Source organism: Aedes albopictus, chromosome 3 (genome assembly GCF_035046485.1).
Source record: "Aedes albopictus strain Foshan chromosome 3, AalbF5, whole genome shotgun sequence".
In the NCBI taxonomy this organism is placed as follows: Eukaryota; Metazoa; Arthropoda; class Insecta; order Diptera; family Culicidae; genus Aedes; species Aedes albopictus.
The window spans coordinates 343,193,846-343,216,887 of record NC_085138.1 but is presented as its reverse complement, the minus strand read 5'-3'; the positions used below and the strand labels follow the sequence as shown (position 1 = coordinate 343,216,887).

The 23,042-nt window shown below is 42.8% G+C and overlaps 3 protein-coding genes across 5 annotated transcripts; 1 reads left to right on the top strand and 2 right to left on the bottom strand.

Moving 5' to 3' along the window:
• The first annotated feature begins 3,837 nt into the window (after positions 1-3,837).
• On the top strand, positions 3,838-5,805 carry LOC109412065 (uncharacterized). The gene is made up of 2 exons (XM_029865042.2): positions 3,838-4,099; positions 4,168-5,805. The coding sequence occupies exons 1-2, from the start codon at positions 3,958-3,960 to the stop codon at positions 5,673-5,675; spliced, it is 1,650 nt and encodes a 549-aa protein (XP_029720902.2). The 5' UTR covers positions 3,838-3,957; the 3' UTR covers positions 5,676-5,805.
• A 275-nt stretch (positions 5,806-6,080) lies between these two features.
• LOC109424645 (nuclear exosome regulator NRDE2) lies at positions 6,081-9,162 on the bottom strand. The gene is made up of 2 exons (XM_019685711.3): positions 9,020-9,162; positions 6,081-8,950 (listed from the first exon to the last, which is right to left on the bottom strand). The coding sequence occupies exons 1-2, from the start codon at positions 9,069-9,071 to the stop codon at positions 6,132-6,134; spliced, it is 2,871 nt and encodes a 956-aa protein (XP_019541256.3). The 5' UTR covers positions 9,072-9,162; the 3' UTR covers positions 6,081-6,131.
• Positions 9,163-12,147: 2,985 nt separating this feature from the next.
• LOC134284318 (uncharacterized) lies at positions 12,148-18,765 on the bottom strand. Of its 3 annotated transcripts, none has more exons than XR_009995757.1 (2): positions 12,302-18,765; positions 12,148-12,242 (listed from the first exon to the last, which is right to left on the bottom strand). XR_009995757.1 is itself a non-coding variant. In XM_062843141.1 (2 exons), the coding sequence occupies exons 1-2, from the start codon at positions 18,589-18,591 to the stop codon at positions 12,490-12,492; spliced, it is 6,042 nt and encodes a 2,013-aa protein (XP_062699125.1). In that variant the 5' UTR covers positions 18,592-18,765; the 3' UTR covers positions 12,161-12,489. The 3 variants fall into 3 exon arrangements, 1 of the variants encoding a protein (XP_062699125.1); XR_009995756.1 differs by having other exon boundaries at positions 12,150-12,242; positions 12,298-18,765; XM_062843141.1 differs by having other exon boundaries at positions 12,161-14,610; positions 14,671-18,765.
• Positions 18,766-23,042: the final 4,277 nt, after the last annotated feature.

Genomic DNA, 23,042 nt, shown 5'->3' with positions numbered 1-23,042 from the left:
TACATATTTACTATGACATTAGCAAAAATCAAAACTTGTTCGAACCTAACTGTTAATACTGTTTAAGCTCCATTTTGTATGAAATATTTTGATTCAACGATAGAAGTTCATAACTTGTGTTAGTAATTAAAAAACATTAACCTTCTCAAGACATTAGGAAAAATAGCACGATGAATTAGTAAATAGATCCACTATTTAACAATTCATCATGCTAATCGGAGAGATTGGGTTCAATAGATAAGAGTTTATGAATGCTTACAAAAAAAATCGAATGTGGCGTAATAAATGACCAAAACTATCAAAAAATTTTTTTTTCATAATTATTAATGGAATTGAATACGCAAGCGTAGTATTGAAATTTGCACTTTTCTAATGATGAAGTCTTTATTATATTTACAAAGCAAAAACGTGACTCTTTATTTCTAGAAATTTGCTTTCAAAGCATTCCATAAAATTCAATTGTACTGGCCACCATGAACGCCGTGAACCACGCGATGAACGTTGGTGAATTGCTATCTCTTCCTCACTGATGGAATGGTCTTCGCTTAATCTGCTGACTCTTTTGCCCTGCTGGATAGATCGAATCAAACAACTCGAGGGGAAAGTTTGACAAACTTGGATGATCTTGATGGTTTGGTCAAACTGGATGATAGTGGTGGTTGGATCGGTTGGATCAATCTTTCGGAGTGGAAATATTGAGGATATGACCACCAACCTCAATCCTCGCTTTTGCAGGTTGGTCAGTACAGTCAGGTTTTTTTTTACGCGGGGGATACATACCGCGTAAAAAAAAACCGCGTAAAAATAAACCGCGTTAATTCAAAAATCCGCGTAAAAAAAAACCGCGTTAATTCAAAAATCCGCGTAAATGAAAACCGCGTTAATTCAAAAATCCGCGTAAATGAAAACCACTTTTAACTCAATAATTTCCTTCTTGATTTTATATTAAAAAATGAACTCAACGAATTATTTTAAGACAACATTTTAAGATTTTTGCCTGTCACTCAAAATTTCTACTAACTGCCAAGCTATTGTTTAAAGGTTTAAAGCTTTTAACATCATTGATGACGTCAAACCCGACATCAACCTATCATTCACCTATTTTTATTTTGGCCACCAAACCCAACATGGACCCAATACTTGGTCGATGTTGGTCCAACAGTGGCTCAACATTCGATAAAAATTGACCCAACTTTGACCCGACATTCGACATTTTTTCAGTCTGGCGGAATTTTGCAGGGTTTTCTCGTGTTTCGTGCCCAGCTACTCATTCGAGTGACAATGTATTCAATTGACAAGGATTCGCTTCTCATTTGATAGGTGCACTGATTGAATGAAATCGTTTTGAACATGAATAGAAGGAAAAATGTTTAAAAAGATTTGTTGGTTAATGTTCAAATGAATGAGATGAAGTTTTGCAACACTGGTTTAAACCGGTTCGTTGTTAAGACTCCATCTCACAGTTGTCGCATAAGTGCCGAAGTACAGGCAGTAAACCATGTTCACTTAACCTTCCGTAACTCGCGCGGTTGCCCACCACCGTCAGCACCACGCTAATGCTGAACACGAAAAGCGAGATTATTTGAACGTGTTGTACAAAATACAACAGCGCGATTGCTCGAGGGTTGATAGTTAAAGGTCACAAAGCATTCTTAGAAAATTTTGGGAAATTCCAGGTAATCCTAAGTGTTCTGGAACTCCGTTTTTAAAGTCTATGCTCGAGTCTATGGCTATGACAGTAGTTTCTCAAGTTAAAACAGTAACTATACATAATTAAACAGGGTTTAAATCAATAATTATTCCAAAATAGTTTTAAAATATTCCAAATCAGCCAATTGAACAGCCAGAAATGGACATAATAGACATAATTATCTGATAGATAGATGCAATAATTGATATAATAATAATCTCTGGACATAATAGATTACAAATCGTAGATTCGTACAATGAAAAAAGTTCATGTAATCTCATGAACGGTTTGGATATCCTTAGACATCTCAACAGATCTGATGCTGTCTATTCAACTTTGAGATGTTCAGTAAGTCATAAAAGTCGTAGCTTTGTATTATGAATGAAGTTACCGGTACACCCGTAAACTTTAGGATCTAAACTCCAGAATAGTTTGGATGACCTAGGATATCCCGACTGATCTGAAACTGTCTATTGAACTTTCAAAAGACTTACTGGGCTTAATAGATTACAAATCGTTGCTTTGTATAATGCAAGAAGTTACCGTTACAGACGTAGACTTTAGGATCTAAACTCAAGAACAGTTTGGATGTCCTTGGATATCAAGAAAATTACTCTGCATCATATTCTACCTTTTTAATGCTGTTAAGCACGAAAACTACAGAAATATGTAGAAAAACTCTATAATAATGCTTGGGAAAATTCCGGCTTAAAATTAAAAATCTACGTAAATGAAAACCGCGTTAATTCAAAAATCCGCGTAAAAATAAACCGCGTTAATTCAAAAATCCGCGTAAAAAAAACCTCGTAAATGAAAACCGCGTAAAAAAAACCTGACTGTATTTATATCAAGATTCAACATTATCATCCATGTTCTCCTCAATAAAAATGAATGAAATACATTTAGCAATATTTCCATCAAATTGTGTTTCTTGATGAAGTTGAAGGAAAGATTGAACCTTTTTTTTCTCTCCCTTATTGGCACAGACCTACTGGTCCATATCGGAAAAGATTGAACCTCTTGGTTGAATCAACTTATTGATAAGTGCACTTATCGCAGCCGGTTGGCCATGTTGTCCTACCCCTCGAACATGTTCCACAAGTCCGTAATAATTGGCTTCTTTAGCGGTGTTGAGATAATTCCATATTCGGAATCTGCATGCCAAACTGAGCCGAAATCCAAATTTTCATGAATTTTGGTGCCCGGGAACCTATTTAAAAATCAATTTGAAGTTTGTATGGGAGCGATTTGTCGGATCACCCCTCGTCGCATTTTGTACTGGGCGGAGCTGTCAAGCAGTTGCTCAGCTGTCAAAAGATGATTTCAAAAAATCTCTTTGAAATTAATTTTAGGCACCAAAATAAAGTTCTAAAAATTTAAAAAAAATCATAGTGGCTCAGAAAAAGATGATCTTTCGTATGAAATGGAAAAAACAATACATTTTTCTAAATTTAAAAACCCAATTAGCGAAAAAGCCGTAACCAACAAAATGTACACAATTTGAGTAATTGCAGGAGTGAAAAGATGCTAGATTTGTCTTCTAAATGCTCACAAAGTTTCCTTGATATCACTTTTCTAACTATTGAAAATCACTGATTGAGTGAAAGGCGTAATTCCATTCTATTCCAAACGAACAAAAACAAGAATTACGCCTTCTACTCCTTTGTTTTGTTTGGTGTTTTGTTTACGAAAGTGAAAGGCGAAACTGAAATCAACACGTAAACACGGCGATAGTAGACGGCGAAACTGAAATCAAAACGTAAACACGGCGAAAGCAAATGGCGAAATTCTGTCAAAATCATAAACAAGGCGAATAATAAAAGGCGATTCTGAAAATGATATCGATTCGAGGCGCATAGTATTGGGCGAAATTAGCATTCTTAGGTATCAATTCAGGCGTAATTAAATAAATGCAATTTTTAGTGCAAAATTTAACAAATTCGTACTGTTTTATTAGAAAATCAAGAAAATGTGCCAGAATTGTGTCAACTAAGCTTGTTCATGTTGAATTCCTCTGAATTACCCTTAAATAGGAATTGAAATTGTATCAGCCAAATTCGGTTGTTGTTTTCGCAATGTTATTGCTTTGTCAGTTACGCCCTATTCGCGAATTACTCCGGAAGTGCACAACTCAAAATTTCAAAACAAGCACATGTCAAAACATTTCACGCTGCCATCGATTTCGTGTTTTTTCTAGAGCAGTTTGTTGTTTAAAAGTTTAAAAAAGTGATTAAAAGCTCGTAAAATATTCTTCATAGCATGATTGGATGCAAATAGTTGTAAAATTAAAAAGTGGAAACAATTGCAAAATGTGTGACCATGAAATCCTGATCGAAAAATGCGAAGACCATCGAAAAAAGCATCAGAAGTTCCTGCGGATGTTCGACAATGTCATCCAAACGGTTTTGTGTAAGTCTGCTGGTTTGGCAGTGTTCAAACGGCGTTCTCTGAACATGTTTTATGTGTATCTCCAATAGGTATGCAATCCCTTATGACCGAGCTCAACACCGGATACAACGAAATGCTCGATCTGCTGAAGGTGCAACCGAAGCCCAAGCCATCGCCCTCGCCACACAAACGTCGGAAAGCTCAGTCGTTCGATTCGCCTTCATCGGTGACGGTTGTCCAGAAGGAGGAAACTCCACGCAACCGGAGCAACCCCGAGGTATCCGGATCGGTTCTTGATCAGAACATCGACAACCTGCCGGATACGGAGGATTCGTTTTTCGCTCTGACACAGAGCCCATCACGGAGGGAACCTTTGTCGCCGGTGAAAGCTCCGGACAATGTTCCCAAGACTCCGCCGAAACGGGATCCGGTTCGGGTGGAGCTGTTCGGTGGACAGGAAGAGGGCAAGCCAGCGGGAGGGGACAAGAAGAAAAGGAAGAGTATGCTGTCGCTGAGTCGGTTCTCGAGTAGTTTTGAAACATCACCGGAAACGAGCAAGCAGGCGGCTTTGCTTCCGTTGCGCCAAAAGTTGACCACTCCGAAGCCAAAGAGCTCGGAGCAGGAAAATGTGGTTCCTCCACCTGTGGCGGGGAAATGGACGGCGAAGAAGACGACCCCCGGCAGCGTCGGAAGGATGGATTCTACATTCCGAAAGACGCCGACCAGCAGTTCCAAGAAAGGTGGTTCCTTGTTGAACCGGACCCGGATGAGACAGACCAAGTTGAAGTTCCAGGACTGCATGAACAAATCCTTTGCGGACGATGAAGATGAAACGTACTTTGATGAATTTGTTGTACCCAGTCCAACATCGGCAACGGCCTTCAGCGGATCCCGGTTCTTGAAGAGCGCCAAGAAGAAAGAGCAATCGACACTGATTGCCCCGCCGAGGTCCAAGGTGAAGGACACTCCGGGCGATGAGGACTTTGACATCGATCAAACCTATTTCTCCGAAGCAGAAAAGGATCTGACTCGACTGAAAACGGCGGCGCCTTCTGCATCTCGCGTCAAAGTAGAACCTCTGACGCAGAAAAAATCTCCACCAAAGTGTGCGGAACCGTCCCCGGTGCTGGCCAAAGACACGCAGGACCCTGACAGCACCAGTAGTGTCATATTCGTGAAACCACCATCCCAGGACGAAATCATCACTATCGAAGAAACGCAACCGAAAAAGGAAGACCTGTTCATGAAGGCCATCCGGGAGGAACGACGGAAGGACGACAACTCCCGTCTATCGGTGCTCAACGTGATGGGACCACCTCCCAAACGGGAAGTGAAAAAGGAAGAGATCTTCGCGGCCAAATCGGACTTCAATGTGCTTCGGAAGCCAACGATGAAAGTACCCTTGGTTCCGGCGGTAGCTGAACCACGACGCTGCCTCGACTGCACGAGACAGTTTAAATTTTTGCTGAACTGTGGCCAGCCGGCGGATGTGGCCCGCAGTAAGCTGCCCCTGCACTGCCGCGAGTGTCGACTGGCACAGCTCCACGATACTCCGCCCGGGTTCTGGAATCCGGAGTTCACTCCGACCCAAATGTGACCGGAGCCATCATTGGTGAACGTGTGCCATTCCCGCCATTATCTGACAATACTCGAGTTTATTGAAAGCTGGTTACTTTTTGAATTATGTTTGGTAAGAAATAAAACTATGAATTTAAACAACTTGAAAATCGAAAGTGCCCCATTCGATATAATGGCGATTGACACTGTCCAATTGACAGAATAATAATCAGTTTGCTTTTCTTTATGGTATGGTACCGCATTACATCAAATGGGGTAACCCCGTGTATTTCAATACTCTTAGAAAAGCACCCCGTATAAACTACCTATTCAATAGTAAAGTCCATTTTACGAAATTTTCCATTTTGCGATTTTGAAGATGCAACAAAATTAAACTTTAGTCGCAACATGGATTTGATGTTCTACCGGAATAAATAAACACATATAGAGTATTATACACAATCTATTCTGATAACCACTAAACAAAAACCACTCACTACTCATCCCGCAGTATCTCCAGCTCCTCCGGGATGGCGTGTATCCGCAGTTGTTTTTCCATCAGCAGATCAAGCAGCTGGGACAGTTCCTGCGGCGCAAAGAACGCCCCATCCAGGTAGAGCATTTTGTTCCACGGACACGCCTCCAGCGCCAGATACAGTGTGCGTTTGCACTGTTCTAGCACGTTGTTCCCTCCCTGAGGGAGGGCTGGTTGGTCGAACAGCTCCCGTATGTACAGCCGCCAGAGAAGGGCGTTCTGCCGGAGGGGCGAATCCCTCCGGAGGGAGTGCTTCAGAAGGTTGAGGGTTCTTCGTTTGTAGACTTGGTCGTCGGTTTTATCTGCTTCATCCTTGGTGTAGAGAGTGCGGATGCGAGCGGAAGTGACCATCAGGAGGATCGATTTGGTGGTCAGATGTTTGCCGAGAATGGTCCGAATTTGGAACCACGTCAGGGATTCCGAGAAGCTGCACATCCGGATGGCGGTTAGATTTTCGGGAAATTCGTGCAGAACTCGATCGATCACCTGGAGGAAGTGATCGTTGGTGAACTCGTCCAGGCGGAATTCGAGGATCTTCAGAAAAATTTCGTAGATTTGCTCTCGGATGAACCTATGGGTCGGATCGCCGAGGTCGTTGAAGTGGAACAGGAACCCATCGATGCGTTTGATCGTTTCCGCTTTGGACTTGATCAGGGACAGATAGTAGAGATAGGCTCTGATGTTATTGGCTAGGGGACTTGTGACAAAGTACCGCTCAACGGGCATGTGCTCGGCGTGGCAATCCACATTCAGAGATCGGGTGACTCGATCGTTAAACTTTTGAAGTGCTAAGAGTTTGGAAGGATCCGAAACATCATCCGTTGAATCGAAACTAATGGTTCTGGGATTGAGAGCGAGTTTGGTCATGATCGCTATCGCTTGATTCCTGCGATCCTCCTTCAGGAGAACTTCAACAAATTTCAAAACCAGACTAAAGAGATCATTATCATCCATAAAGTCGTCTTGCGCGCAGAACACCTGTACCGAAGTGTTGAAGATTTTGAGGCAGTCTGGTCCCATACCTTCCATCTCGTACTCGATCAGTCCGTATTCGATGTAGAAGTTAAGGTTGTTCTGGTATCTGCTCTTCTTGAGAAGGTTTTTGACGCGAGTTCGAGTCGCTTTTTTGCGTTGATCAGTCAGAGGGCCGGCGTTTCTATCGAACGCCAGAAGAATCCTCTCCAATCTTAGATATAGAAGTAGAAGGATAATGTTCTTGGCATCGGAGAAGTGTTCCGCGGCGGACACCAGGAATTCCCTCATTACGTCCAGGTACGATTCGAACGCCAGGTTCGTGTTGATGAAGGACGGGGGCGTACTCAATTCCTTGATCAAGTTCAAAACGATCGGATCGACTTTTCGATCCCTGGTCAGGTGTAAAAAGAGCGGCAAAATCTGCTCGGAATGGTCCGATTCGTACGCTTCCGGTTGGAAAAACGAACAGCTCTCGAAGGAACAGCTTTCAAATGGGTACTTCATCATTTTCAGGATCAAGATCACTAGATCGAAGGCATACTCCTTGTTGATCAATGGGTAGACGAAGCCTATTATGTCCTCCTGAAGGACCATTCGCTGCGGGTCACTACACATCTGAGACCCCTGGAAAGGCAGAAAATGGAATGCGGATCGCAATTTTTCAACTCTCAACCAAATCTCGTTCATCGGAAGCCCAGACTTTAGGATCAGCTCCTCATACTCAACCAACTGGCCGTACTGTTCCGGTGATGCAAATAAAGGCTTCCCACTAGCAAAGTTTGTGCTCACATTCATGCTGATAGTGAGCTGAACAAGCGCGAAGAACTGCTCCCACAATCCGGCCTGCCTACAGAAGATCGCGCATTTCTTAAAGAACTTCAACATCACCTCATCGCTCCTTTTGGCCAGAAACAGCGCCCTGATACTCTTCTCGTACAGCTTTAGAACATTCGGCGCTATGCACTGGGCCATCGAGGATTGCTTATTGGCTATCAGTGCATCCCAAAGCTGGACATTCGTATTGTCCAATTTGATCTGCTTTTGGATCAACTCCAGCACCTCGTCTGTCGGGTGGACCTTCACAATGCCCTCCAGATACAGTCCCAGCAGATCTTCGTCATCCGGATGCCGCTGCATAGCCCGCTCCACAATTGCCAATTCTGCCTTGTGGTTCTGATAGCTATCGTAGTGCCTCGGGTGATCCCTTTTGTACCGGTAATACTCAAGCCATTTCTCCACCGATGAATCCCTCTTGGCGGCCTTCTCCAATTCCATCTCCTTATCCCCCGTCGACGTACCATCCAGCTTTCCCTCTCCGTCACCTTCCTCCCGCCACTTCCGGAAGTGCCTAAAATATCTCTGCGCCTTCCCTCTCGACCTATGCCCCACACCTTGCCGGAACCGATAAGGCCCCAACTTATACCGCGGACAAGCCGGCCTATAAAGCGTCTCCACCGTCAGGTAAATCCTCAATGCCTCCACATCCGTGTAATAATCATGCTCCGACACCTTCACATCCGCTCGGCTCACCTCCTCCGCAACGACATCCGAACCACTACCACTGCCACTGCTCGCTCGCTTCCGGTGACGCTTTCCCCCTTTCTTCCGGTGGTGGTGCTTCTTTTTCCGTTTATGCGCTGTGTGGCTCCTGTCCCTGCGACTCGAATCACCTTCTTCCCGTTCCGACGACGCACCACCACCATCATCATCACCGTCAACCTTTTCCGAAGTGCCACCACCACCGGTGGGAATCGCAATGAAACTCTGGTTCGTTAACCACGCAAGGTCGCTCGGTTTGGCCGGTACTGATGAAGTTGCGGGAAAGATGGGATTAGGGATTTTTCGTTTTGAATTACGAGACAATGTTGACCTACCTTGGACGATGCTGGATGTCACACCGGCTGAATAAGCTGGGAAGAGGGACATCTTTAAACTTTTCAGTTGCAGCGAAATAAATCGAATTTATCAAAAGTAATGGTGAAAATTACAACTTTTACGTTTACGAGTTTCACTCGTTTTTGTTTACAACACCCTTTCGCTGCTGGGCAATGTTGCCACATTTTTATCTGTACCGGAGGCTCAAAAATCTTTTTTATCTGTACCAGACATTCGAAAAATCTGTACCCAAAATCTGTACCAAATTTGAACCACATTCGATTTAAAATCGCTTGAAATACATAAAAAAAAGAGCATTACATTCAGGCTAAACTATGAAAAACACTTGATTGGAGTATACTGTTACCAATTTCTGAACTTTAAAACAAAAATATCAGTATTAAAAATGTTTTTAATTTGAATTTTAATGATTTTTTCTGAAATTCAAAAAAATCTGTACCATTCTGTACCTTTTGCTGAAAATCTGTAATCTGTACCGTACAGAATCTGTACCAAAAAGCTGAAAAAAATCTGTACTTTTACAGAATAATCTGTACCTGTGGCAACACTGCTGCTGGGGCAAGAATTTATGCCATGCCCTTGGAAACATGTTCCACAACGTGCACTGAAACAAATTGCCATTCGAGTGTCGAGCGCTTTCGCAGCGGAACGCAACATCATCTACACGCTCGTTGAAAACTACTCTAAAGTGAGTCGTTTTCGACTCACTTTTGTACTTTCGAACTAGCTGTCAAAAGAGAGTAACTTCATTTTATGAAAGAGAGTTGTTTTCAACTCATCCAGGAATAAAATTACGCTTCACTCACTTTTGAGTTTTCTCGAACAGTTTAACGGTTGAGACTAAGCAATAAAATTACATTTTTTCAGAACATTTAATTCTTGGTTTAGTTTTCCTTATTTCAGTAACTAAATGTGTTGTTTTTCGCATAGATTCTATGATAACTGATAATGGAAAGTAAGTATGTTGGTAACTTGTAGGAAATCAAAATAAATTTAACATGTTTTTCATTGGCACATCAGGTCTCGAAAACAACAAAATCTTTGAGAAAGGAGCTCTTCGGAAAAATGAGGTTCATCGATCGGATGCTGCCATAGCAGGCTGCTCGGGACGGAATCGCGAATCGGTAGCCGGTACGCTGGTAATTAGGATCTACTGAATTACTGGAAAATATCAACTCTCGAAAGACAACTTCCGGATGCCCCCAACTGTAACCCAATCTGCGCCTCTAAGATGCATCTAAGATCAATTATATTAATGATGTATTGTTATTAAGTTAGCTACTTTACTTTATATTATGTAATATTACTCAATAAAATATGTGTATTTGATATTTCATTTAAGATTCCGGTAACTTTTTCAATCAGAAAAACAATCAAAATAAATTTGTAAAAGTGAGTAACTTTCTACTCAGTCTGCTAAATTGAAATAAAATAAAACTGAGTAAGAGTTACTCTAATTTAAAAAAAAATCCAAATTACTCTAAAGTGAGTAACTGCCCGTTTACTCTATTTTGAGCTGTTCCACTTTGTGCCGAAGTGAGTCGAAAACGACTCACTTTAGAGTAGTTTTCAACGAGCGTGTATAGATTTATAAATCTGGGGGAACGACACTTTTCCTTTGTTAACCGCAAAAATCTGCATTTATCCGTCGCTAACTGTCATTAATCGTGTCTAGTCCAACTGCTGTTCAGTTAGCAGCGGTTAGCGTAACAGCCTTTTTTATATTTTTCTATCTTTTTTTATCTTCTCATAAATATTATTAGACGTTGCGCGAAAATTTGTACGCGCAAGCGCCCATACATCTCCGCCTGTAAAGCCTGAAACACATAGCGTCCGTTCCGTCGAGGTTTGCGTTTTTTTGACAGTTTTCCCATGGGAAATGTGTCAAACTACTGTCACGCACACGCAAACGTATGCATTGTGTGGGGCACTTAAGAAAAATCATTTCGGTGTTTTCGGCGCAGTATTCCTTGCCAAATTCGCGCACTTATTGTAGAAGACATCATAACGATTAAACATACCAGCGGAGGTCTATTAGCGTTTTTGCACCTTTTTCGCTCTCTATTTTCTTGCAACGGGTAATACCTGTTCCGATACACTCTTACTCTGATCAGATATGATGTTTTTTTCTTAAAGCCTAGTTTGGTGTTTGAAAGGAATCGCTCAAGAAACTTCTTGACCGATTCCTGGCAGAAACTTTCCACGGTGACTGCCATTTGAACTGTCATTTCTTCGCAACTGCGTACTGTGATCGAAGAAAAACGGGTTTTTGGGCGATTCAGGCAAGGAATTTCCCATACATCAAGATAGGCCGAAAAATTTCTTCTGAACTGCAAACAACGCTTAAAGGGCTGTGTCAATTAGCTTCTTTAGCGGTGTTGAGATAAATAATTCCATATTCTGAATCTGTACGCCAAACTGAGCTGAAATCCAAATTTTCATGAATTTTGGAGCCCGGGAACCTATTTAAAAATCAATTTGAAGTTTGTATGGGAGCGATTTGTCAAGCAGTTGCCCAGCTGTCAAAAAGTGATTTGAATAAATCTTTTTGAAATTGATTTTCGGTATCAAAACAAAGTTCTAAAAATCTGAAATAAATCATGGAGAGGCTTAGAAAAAGGTGCTCTTTCGTTTAAAAATATAAAATCATTAAATTTTTCTAAATTTAAAAACCCAATTGAGCATGAGCATGATTGATCGCCCGCGGATGCTCCTCTGTAATATTTAGCAAGGACATCTGCATTTACACAAAGAACCAACAGATAGTGCTTGGGTCTAGCCTTCTCCCCATTGTGTAAATGCTGACATCCCAATACTTTTCAATGAGTATTTAATACCAGCGCTGGCCGCGTCCGAATACAGATCAATTGAGGATAGGTAAGGAAGTTGTTGATACAGGACAAAAAGTTCGCACTGATGTTCGAAAGCGGTTTATTAGAAGGTGCTTCAAAGCTGAAAATATGTTTGCGGTTATGGAAAGGAACATGTATAAGATCGTAGCTACTCTACTTACAATTCAGTGGACTTTCCGAATGTCCTGTCCTAATATCAACCTTAAGTATTCGGTCTGCTAGACCTCCTGAACTAAGGTCGTAATATGCACGTATTAAGCAGTCGAGATCTAGCTTACTGTATAGTACTATCAGCTTGGGCTATATAAATTCTCTCCACTAGTAGGTGTAACGGCTGCCTATAGGCTACCTACGAAAATATTGTTCATATAAATTCAATCACTTGTTCGTACCTTAATACCTACATACTTCTAATTCGTGAACCGGCAAACAATATTAATAAATTTAAACTAATTTTACAAATTCGATTACTTTTGATATTCAATATAAATAAATCAGTTCAGATGCAATGCATAATAATGCTTAGTCATTACGATCTATCACGATGACAGAATGACGTCTCAGGAGGTAGGTAGTATCCACGACCGCCTGTCAAATCAGGATTGATCCGTGTTGCCAGTTGGTTTCTCGCGCGCCAACATCCTCCCCCCGATGGAACCCTCGGTTGAGGTTCCATGACCATCTGAAACCTCCAAGACGGCAAGTTTTGAAGCCGGGCGTCGTAGAATTCCTCCTGCAGTCTGAACAACGGCCTGTCTAACAACCCCATCTTCTGCGGTAATCGTTTCTAAAATACGCCCCCTGTTCCAACTATTCCGCTTCTTATCGTCGATGATTATTACCAATTCACCAGGCTCTATATTTTTCGTTTTACCAAACCACTTGGTACGTTTTGTAAGCGTCGGCAGGTACTCGCGAATCCACCTTCTCCAAAAGCTGTCTAACTGTCGTTGTAGGGTGGTCCAGGAACGTCGAAGATCTTGAGTGCCGCTGATTTGTTGCACTGTTGGTTGTCGCACCCCTGATGAACTACCAAGTAGGAAATGGTTAGGGGTGATCGCTTCTTGTTCACTTGACTCCAATGGTAGGTACGTTAAAGGACGGGAATTAACAATTGATTCAGCCTCAATCAACAACGTTTGGAGCGCTTCATCATCCAGCTTCTCGTCGCCATACGCCGTTGATATTGCAGATTTGACTGACCTCACCATACGCTCCCAACATCCCCCCATGTGGGGGGCCCCGGGAGGGATGAAGTGCCAAGTAGTGTTGGTGTTAGTGAATGTCGCCGCTAGACCGGCGTATATTTGCTCCCTTAGTATCCGTTCTGCCCCGTGAAAGTTGGAGCCATTGTCACTATGAATTTCAAGTGGTGCCCCACGACGACCCACAAATCTGCGCAAACTCATAACAAATGCTTCCGTGGTTAAACTATGTACGAGTTCCACATGCACCGCCCGGACCGTGAGGCATGTATATAGTGCGATCCACCGTTTAGCGTTGTTTCTGCCGACTTTTACTAAAACAGGGCCAAAATAATCTACACCGGTATACGTGAATGGACGGATGAATGGTGATAATCTGGCTTCTGGTAGAGGAGCCATTTGTGGAAGGACCGGCCGGGCCCTTCTGATTCTGCAAAGCTGGCATTGGCTAGCAACACTTCTTACCTCTCTGCGCAACTGGGGTATGTAGAATTGTTGGCGTAACTCATTTACAACTGTTTCGTTATTACCGTGTAGAAATTTCCTATGCATATCTTCAAGGATCAGCTTGGTAACGTAGTGTTTCCTTGGGAGAATCACCGGATGCTTTACACTATATGGAACTCGCTTAGCTGCTCCGATTCGGCCATCAACTCGGAGCACTCCATATTGGTCGATTTTTGGGTTCAACTGATATAGAGCACTATTTCTTGGCACAGTTTTGCAAGTAGACTGTTCCGATTCATGTTCGACCATCAAGACAATGACTTCCTCCGCATAAACTTCTCGTTGGGTAAGCTTGAAAAGGGTTCTCTCTGCTTCTTGTAGCTCACTCCGAGTGAGATGACCGGTGACTCGTCCTGTAGGTAGCTTGCGAATATTTGTGAGGAACCTATGGACATAACCAGTTGCTCGCAGGAGTTTATTCCACGATGAGAAGCGTCTAACATCGACAATCATCTCTGGTTGATACAGCTCCTGATGTACGTGACATGCCCGTAGTTCTTCGTCATCGCATTTTTCGGTAGGTATAGACAGGGTCCATTGGGTTTCGGGAAGTTGTAGAAATTTCGGACCATTGAACCAACTACTATCTTTGGAGAAGTGGGGTCCGACACCCCATTTGGTAGCTTCGTCTGCTGAGTTCATCTTTGAACGGATCCATCGCCATTCATCTCTTTTGGTAGATTCCAAGATTTCTCCTACGCGATGAGCGACGAATGGACGATATATACGTGGATCCTTGTGGATCCATGTATAAGCTGTAGTTGAGTCGATCCAGAGATAGCGTCGGGCCACCGGAATCGTATGCCCATCTAGCACTAGCTTCAGCATTCGCGTCCCCAGGACACAGGCCTGTAACTCTAGTCTTGGGACGCTCATTGGTTTGAGCGGCGCCACTTTAGCTTTAGCAGCTACTAACGCCACTTCGACTTCTCCATTAGCGTTGATTATTCGGAAATAGCAGGCGCAGGAATACGCAAGTGGGCTAGCGTCAACGAACACGTGCAGCTGGATATTGGTAAAGCTGTAGCCGTCTGGATTACGAAAGTAGCACCTCGGGATGCTCACTTGATCTATGTCACGAATCATGTTTACCCATTTCTGCCAAGCTTTGAATGTGTTGTCATCCACCTGTTCGTCCCATCCGATTCCGGCGCGCCACACATCCTGGATAAGGATTTTTCCGAATATCAGGTAAGGCGCCAAGAGTCCCAGGGGATCGAATAGCGTCATTACACACTGCAATATCTGACGCTTGGTCGGTTTGATGTTCGTTTCGATGAGTATCCTTATGTTCGCACGCATAGCAGTCTCAAAACATATTACGTCTTCTTCGCTCCTCCACAGCATGCCCAAAACACGTTCTGATATAATATTATTCTCCAGATTCAAGCATTTCACTGATTTTTCTTGCCCTGCACCCAGGTGTTCCAATACCGCTTGACTGTTGGAGCACCAATTGCGGATTTCAAATCCACCGCTTTTGTGCACTTCTCGAACTTCGGTCGCTACCTGTTTAGCCTGTTCTTCATCGGGGAAACTATCGAGGTAATCATCCACGTAGTGGTTGTGGATGATCCCATCGACTGCTCTCGGAAACATTTCGACGAATCTCATGGCATTCGTGTTCTTCACGAACTGTGCAGTTGCTGGGGAACTAGTAGCTCCGAAAGTTGCCACATCCATCACCATTATTTCCGGTTCTGATGAGGGATCGGGTGACCATAAGAAGCACTGCGCATACCGGTCAGACTTACTGATACGTATTTGGTGATACATTTCTTTGATGTCACCAACTATGGCCACCTTGTGCTGCCGAAAGCGAAATACAACAGCTGGAAGAGACGATAATTGGTCGGGTCCTTTCAACAGCATGCTATTGAGAGATATGCCATCGACTTTTGCAGACCCGTCCCAAATCAATCGAACTTTAGACGGTTTTTTAGGATTGACAACCGCTCCTAAAGGTAGGAACCATTGCTGCCGTGGATCGATCGATGCTAATTCCTCGGTTGTGGCCCTATGCGCGTACCCTTTTCTTATATACTCTTGAATCTGCCTATGGAGTTCTTCTTTCAGCACCGGGTCCTTGTTCATCCTGCGTTGTAGACACTGCAACCTTTTGAAAGCCATTGGATAACTATCCGGCAGTTCAAAGTGATCATATCGCCAAAGGAGTCCAGATTCATATCGTGTACCGACATGGATTGTAGTTTGTTGCAATATCTGCAGTGCACGTTGCTCTTCTTTCGACAGACCTTCAGCGACTGGGCGGGCTCCTACCTCCTCCGTGGCGAAATATGCAGTTATGGTGTTCTCCATCGATCTTCCGTCTTCACATTCACAAATATGGAAGCTCACAGGTTCCCGACGGCCATCTCGTTGTCCTCCATAAACGCACCATCCCAGACGTGTTTTCACTGCTACCGGATGACCTTGTTCACCTTCCCGTGTTTTCAAAGGCAGTGTCAGCCTCAGGTTATCAATACCAATCAGTAAGCGAGGTACAGCATCGCGGTACCCATCAATTGGAACTCCGCGGAGGTGGGTATAGCGGTGTCTCATATGTTGTATTGGCAGAGTTTGTACAGGCAAGTCCAGTGATGGAACTGTACCAACGTCGCTCATCCAATAACGTTTTTTGTTCCGTAGTCCTGATATCTCCAAGGCGATTCTGCAGGACTGTTTCTCCTCGCGCGTGATGTTGCCTGTCCATTTTAGGCAAAGTGGATGTTCCTGCCCGTCGATTCCTAGTTTGTTCGCTAAACTGGTCTCTATCATCGTCAACGACGAACCTTCATCTAAGAAGGCAAACGTATCGATGCTTCCTGTCGGTCCATGGAGTGTCACAGGTATGATACGGAAAAACAATTTGGTTACATCGACCTCTTGTTGATGTACATTATGTTCAACTGCTTGGTGCTGAGGAATCGAAATGCGAGAGTGTAGCAGTGGGTGATGACGGAAGTAGCAACCGTCTACTCCACAGCGGTTCGTGCTACGACATGTTCTGCGCCCGTGTCCGAATAGACATGTTCGACAGAGTCCTTGGTTGTGTACCTGTTTCCAGCGTTCGTCGACGGTCAGGGCTAAAAAGGATGTACATTCCTTCGTTCGGTGCCCAGGTTTGCGGCAAAATGAACATACGATTTCGGAAACATTACGAGTTTCTTTCCTGTTTTCATGATTTAGAGCCAGATCGTTCACGTCGGTTTCGTTGTGTACAAAACTTCTATCGGTGTGTTGTTTGTCACGTCTCGGTGGCCTTTCACTTGGCGCTAGGGTTGACACGCTATATGCGTCCTCCACAATTCCTGCCATAAACATGCTGAACGTTTCTAGGTTAACAGCACCAGCCTGCCTTCGATAGCCCGCCCACTTCATTTTATAGTCCACAGGGAGCTTATTTACCAGATCCTTGAGGAGCGTTGGATTTTCCAGATGCTCTAACAGCTCTGCTGCGATGATATGAGCGCGGAGTCCTTGAACCAATGTTCCGAACTCTATCAACGTGTCTAGCTTATCAGCTCTCAAAGCTGAAGATGTTCTGACCTTTTCAATAAGCGATTCAATTAATAGATCGGCTCGGCCAAACCGCATCCGCAGAGATTCGGTGACCTGGGGTACAGATGCTGGGAGGATCAGCCTACTCCTCACCGATTCCCAGGCGGCACCCTTAAGGCAGCGTTGTAGCCGAATCATGTTTTCGCCTTCACTATACCCACAGGCTTCAGTGGTGTAGTTGTAGTTGCTAATAAATACGGGCCAATCAGCTGGATCCCCGGAGAACACTGGCAAGTCGCGTGGGAGCACCTGCCTGGCCGTCAGTTGTTCTGGTGATAATGTAATTCTAGTCACGTTTCCATGGTGGGCTACCGGTGGGGGAAAATCAAACGATCTTGCCTGATTCCCGAGGGGCATCTGTGGCATCGGCATAGTACCAGGCCGCCTTTCCGGTGGTGGGCGATTCTGTACCGAATTGTTCGTGACGGACTTTTGTATGCGATCTCTGTTGATCGCAGTAGTCGGAAGGCCTCGCTGTTGTTCCGTATCTACAACTGGAGATTCTTGATTCGGAATGGTGGGCATCATCGGGGCTCCTACATCCACTTGACCTCGGAATACGCGGCTGACCTGCTGTTCTGTTGCTACTGGTTTGGATGTTCCCATTTCTACGGGAGATATTTCCCAATCGATCGGGTTAGACTGGCGTACTGACACCGGAGGCACGTTCCGCAACACCGGGCGATGTTTTGGTATTGCTCCTCTTTCGATTATTATTGAGGTCGTTTGATCAGCTCCTTTAGTTTGTAACTCGACTTGTAGTTTCTCGAGCTGGGTTTTCAGAATTTCGATCTGTTGCCGAGAATCTGCTTCATGCTGCCTCAACTTGTTTTGAAGCTCCTTGATGACTTGCGACTCTGATGGATCTTGACCCGCTAGCCACTGGTTACCGTTTACCTGTGATGAGTGGGCGTCCTGCTGGGGTAAGATTCCTCCCACTGCGCCACTTTCCTCGCACACAGGTACGATATCTGCATGTTTGTTGACCCACTGACTAGTGCGGGAGTGGACGGAACGACGACTACGAACGCTTTGGTTCTCGTCAGCTTCCTGCACTGACAATAGTTGGCGTTTTTGCTCCAGATGTTTCCGTTGCAGTTCATGCTCCTGTTGCAGCTGCTGCTTCTCTAACTGTTGTTGCTCCGCCAGGAGAGCTAGATGTTCTTCGTGACGCCGCCGCTGACTAGAAGTGACTGATCCAGCGGATGAAGCCAGTGATACTCGGGCGTGTGTAACTGGTAGACACCGTGAGCAGATCCAATCACGATTTTCGACAGATGCCGTTACACTAGCGCACGAAAAGTGCCACCAGCAGTTACATTTATCGCAACATACGAAGTTATCCGCCGTATGCGATCTGTTGCACGCAACACATCCTGAGTTTATCGGATCGGGTGTGCCAACCGAATCCATGTCGTTTGCCATGAATTCTTTGAAGATGTTGATACAGGACAAAAAGTTCGCACTGATGTTCGAAAGCGGTTTATTAGAAGGTGCTTCAAAGCTGAAAATATGTTTGCGGTTATGGAAAGGAACATGTATAAGATCGTAGCTACTCTACTTACAATTCAGTGGAGTTTCCGAATGTCCTGTCCTAATATCAACCTTAAGTATTCGGTCTGCTAGACCTCCTGAACTAAGGTCGTAATATGCACGTATTAAGCAGTCGAGATCTAGCTTACTGTATAGTACTATCAGCTTGGGCTATATAAATTCTCTCCACTAGTAGGTGTAACGGCTGCCTATAGGCTACCTACGAAAATATTGTTCATATAAATTCAATCACTTGTTCGTACCTTAATACCTACATACTTCTAATTCGTGAACCGGCAAACAATATTAATAAATTTAAACTAATTTTACAAATTCGATTACTTTTGATATTCAATATAAATAAATCAGTTCAGATGCAATGCATAATAATGCTTAGTCATTACGATCTATCACGATGACAGAATGACGTCTCAGGAGGTAGGTAGTATCCACGACCGCCTGTCAAATCAGGATTGATCCGTGTTGCCAGTTGGTTTCTCGCGCGCCAACAGAAGTGATGACGTGATTCTCGCGTAGGCCAATAACCGAGGAATTCTCTGCGTTACTACGAGAAATCACTAGGAATTTGTAAGTGTTTGGTTTGTTAATTGGTTGTGTTGAAGTGATTTTGTGTTTTTTAATTCGAAAATGTATAGGACAGATAGATTTCGTGTTAGAAATAGGTATTCCCCCCAGAAGTCCCCCACTTCGCATACAGCTAGGACAGTAGTAGGCAAAATCACCTTAAACGCTGCATACCTCCCACCGAACTTCCACAACCCACCGCCAGAGGTCGAAGACGATGCAGCTATGGGCGGCCATAAGGGGTGTCGTAATGGGGCCATTACGAAGGATGCACTTCAAGAAGGCAATGACCGAGGGCCGAGGTCATGGACCTTGAAGCCTGGTGAAAGAGCCAAAGTCTTTCACTTACCCGGTGATCGTTAGCCAAGTCAGACGAAAAGTTAGTAGTCGGAAAGTTTTAAAGCGAAATCGATAGAGATCCAAGTTGAAGAATTAGAAGAGGAGTGAAGTGGAGAGAAAGTGCGAAGAGAGGACATCAGGTAACGTCCAGTAACATCAGGTGTCCGTCTATTTTATTAGGACCCCGCAGTTTTAGTGCGAAGCCTGTAAAGGTTTCTCCTCCGCCCTACCACGTCCTGGTGCTTCAACCGGGTAGATTCCGGCAGCGTTGTTGGCCGAAGGCCGATCCGTCCAAATATCGGCAGCCTAGGACGTGTAGGCGGGTCCATTCAGCTGCAGCTGTACCCCAAAGCCACCCCGAGGCAAGAGACGCGGGCAGACGTGGCCTGAAGAACCTGCGGTACCACGTGCGCCGAAGGAAGGAACGCCGGCGACCGGCGGTGAGGAGAAAGGAGGTTGCTGCGGAGGAAAGGGGCTCCAAACATTAGGAAAAAGGTTAGATAGAATATAAGAAAGTGGGGAGGAGTGTAGAGGAGAAAAAGGAGAAGAAGCAATAAAGTGTGCACAGTGTCCAGAAACCAGAAATATAGGCCTTGTTTTAACGAAGTGCTTGTGTAGCTACCTACAGGGGATACTCAAAAAAACTGGGACAGGTAAAATTTTCAATTTTCAAAAAATGTTCAACTCGTTGTAACTTTTCGAAAAGGGCATCAAATATTCTCAAATTTTTACAGCAAGTTCATCAACTAGTTGTGTATCAGTGGTCAAATTTTTGTAAAGATCGGGCTATTCTATACGAAGTTATAAAGGTTCTAGAAAAAGGTATAATTATACGATAGCCAACTTTGAGCTGTTATATCTCCGGATTCAATGAACCGAATGCAATGAAATTTTGATCATTTATGACTTATATAAAAAGCTATTAAAAACTTTTGACTAAATTCAAAAATTGATTACACGAAAGAAACTTATAATGATTAGAATATTTTTCTAATATAACACCAATTTTCCAAAACTTCATCATCGTTTCAAAATTCGAGATAGTAATTATAGTTCATTTAAATTCCCTCTAATTGACTTGAATATATTTTTGTTTGAAAGGAACGCTACCAAATAGCCGGCATTAAATTGAAAAAGTAATGGGATGCACATGAAAAATAGATGAATTTACTAAAAAATCGTAGAAAAAATAAAATCGCTATAACTTTTTTTTCTTGTTAAAAATTTCAAGTAAAGTTAAATGTTTTCCAGAGTTCATTATATTAGTCTTGAATGGTCAAAATTTCATTGCATTCGGTTCATTGAATCCGGAGATATAACAGCTCAAAGTTGACTATCGGATAATTATACCTTTTCATAAAATCTTTATAACTTCGTGTAGAATGGCTCGATCTTTTCCAAATTTGAACCACTGATACACAAATAGTTGATAAACTTACAGTAAAAATTTGAGAATATTTTATGCCCTTTTCGAAAAGTTACAGCGAGTTGAACATTTTTTTGAAAAGTGAACATTTTACCTGTACCAGTTATTTTGAGTATCCCCTGTAAATCGAGTGCGAGAATTCCCTGTCCCGCGATAAACGTAGGTGAGCGTGCCGACCCTGAGGCAGTTGAGTTGGGGAGTCTCTAAGACGCTCCCGATTGACTGACCCGATACTTACAAATTGGATATGGGAAGAGAACGTTAGGGATTTTGTCTTGGTGAAGAAATTGCTACAATCACTGGACCGATTCTTGTTTTGCTAAACGATGCCACTCGCGAAAAATTCCCTTTGAATTCGTTTGCAGACGAACGTAGAAGAGTCCAGTCGATGATAGTGTCGACGAAAGTTAGAGTTTTCTGTTTTTTGAGTTTTTGGCTATACTGTTGAAGGTGAACAAGTGTAGTTGATGAAGAAAATGGAGAAATCCTACACCCACATACGCGCCATTTTCAGGAATTAGGGGTAGGCACCTTGTATTTTCACTGTAAATCTTCTAATTAACAAAACAAATTGATTGATTGTAGGCTAATTACCTAAAATCCAATGAGTTGATGACAAAACATTAGTCAAAAATTCCGTTTACCTTGAAAAATTAATCAAAATGCGTAAAGTGGTCATGCACTGGGAAAATACTATAAGGATCAGGTGACTTAAAATAATGTATTTGTAACACTTTTCAACTATTTGTATACCGTGGGGTGCCCTAATTTAGCGCGGGCCCAAATTTCGCTCACTGATAATATTTAGAGATCATAATCATAGAACTAGTTGTTGAATTGTCCAAATTTCACTTTAGATAGTGAAGCTAAAGTGAAATTTGGACAACTGCACAATTAGTTTCATGATTATGATCTCTAAATATTATCAGTGAGCGAAATTTGGACCTGCGCGAAAATAGGGCACCCCACGGTAATTATTTTGTTGAAAAAATATGCTTCAAAGAGTTGGTAGTAGAGTGGGGCCAAATGAGCAACTGGTGAAAAAATAATGAAAATGGTAAACATCTTCAACAAACGAATTTTAATTATGGTTTTCTCTGTTTTGATGCATATAGTAAGGTTTTGTCTGTAACTTTCAATTTATTAGCTTGAAAATTTCAGTATCTGTATATTATCACCGTTTAAAAATTCCTCAATAGAAGACTCCTTGAAACCCCACAGTTCCCTACAAATTAAACCCCGAAATCCCTTCAAATTCTCATTGATTGTTGACGGTATGCTTTATCATTAGCAAGAATAGTCAATTATCATTTGATTTTGTACAAAACTGGTATTGATCATCCTGCCCCACCTAGGGTGCTCATTATGCCCCACCCCCAAAACGCAACTGGCGATTTAATACGTTTTTAAAAACATAAAAATATACAACATTTATAATTTTATTCGAAATTTCAACGATTAACTTTTGTCAGTTAAGGTTCAAATGAGGATTGAACGCTAAAATTACACATTGGTTGCACTTAATTTACTGGATTTTGTGGAAAAATGCTTAAGTTGCTCATTATGCCCCGCCTACCTTAACAGAGTTTAAGGGGTTACATACTTTGAGGGTGGTAAAGAAAAATCATTTTTTTTACGCATTTTCCAGATTTAGCTTGACAATCCCAACAGTGACGGACCACACAAACTAAAGTAAAAGTACTTTAACAGACCTACGCAACAAAATAGTGTGGCCAACATCGTAAGATGGCAGACTGTACAAAAATACAGCAAAATTGTATTGAAATAAATTAAAAATTTGAGCTGACACTAGAAGTGACGAACTTTGCAGTTATTGTTTTGTTAATATATGAAGGAGACCGAAAATCACAGAATGTATTTTTCGCCACACAAACACGCAAAATGATGTCACAATATTTTCCGGTACTGATTTCGGATTTCACAATTCTAGATTGAGTTTAAATAAGGGCGAAAGTAACATGAGAGAGTTCTC

Coding starts and splice junctions, on each gene's coding strand:
- LOC109412065 (XM_029865042.2), top strand. CDS start 3,958: ATGCAAATAGTTGTAAAATTAAAAAGTGGAAACAATTGCAAAATGTGT. Junction 4,100..4,167: donor TGTCATCCAAACGGTTTTGT/GTAAGTCTGCTG, acceptor TATCTCCAATAG/GTATGCAATCCCTTATGACC.
- LOC109424645 (XM_019685711.3), bottom strand. CDS start 9,071: ATGTCCCTCTTCCCAGCTTATTCAGCCGGTGTGACATCCAGCATCGTC. Junction 8,951..9,019: donor GACATCCAGCATCGTCCAAG/GTAGGTCAACAT, acceptor CAACTTCATCAG/TACCGGCCAAACCGAGCGAC.
- LOC134284318 (XM_062843141.1), bottom strand. CDS start 18,591: ATGGCAAACGACATGGATTCGGTTGGCACACCCGATCCGATAAACTCA. Junction 14,611..14,670: donor TGATTCGTGACATAGATCAA/GTGAGCATCCCG, acceptor ACCAATATCCAG/CTGCACGTGTTCGTTGACGC.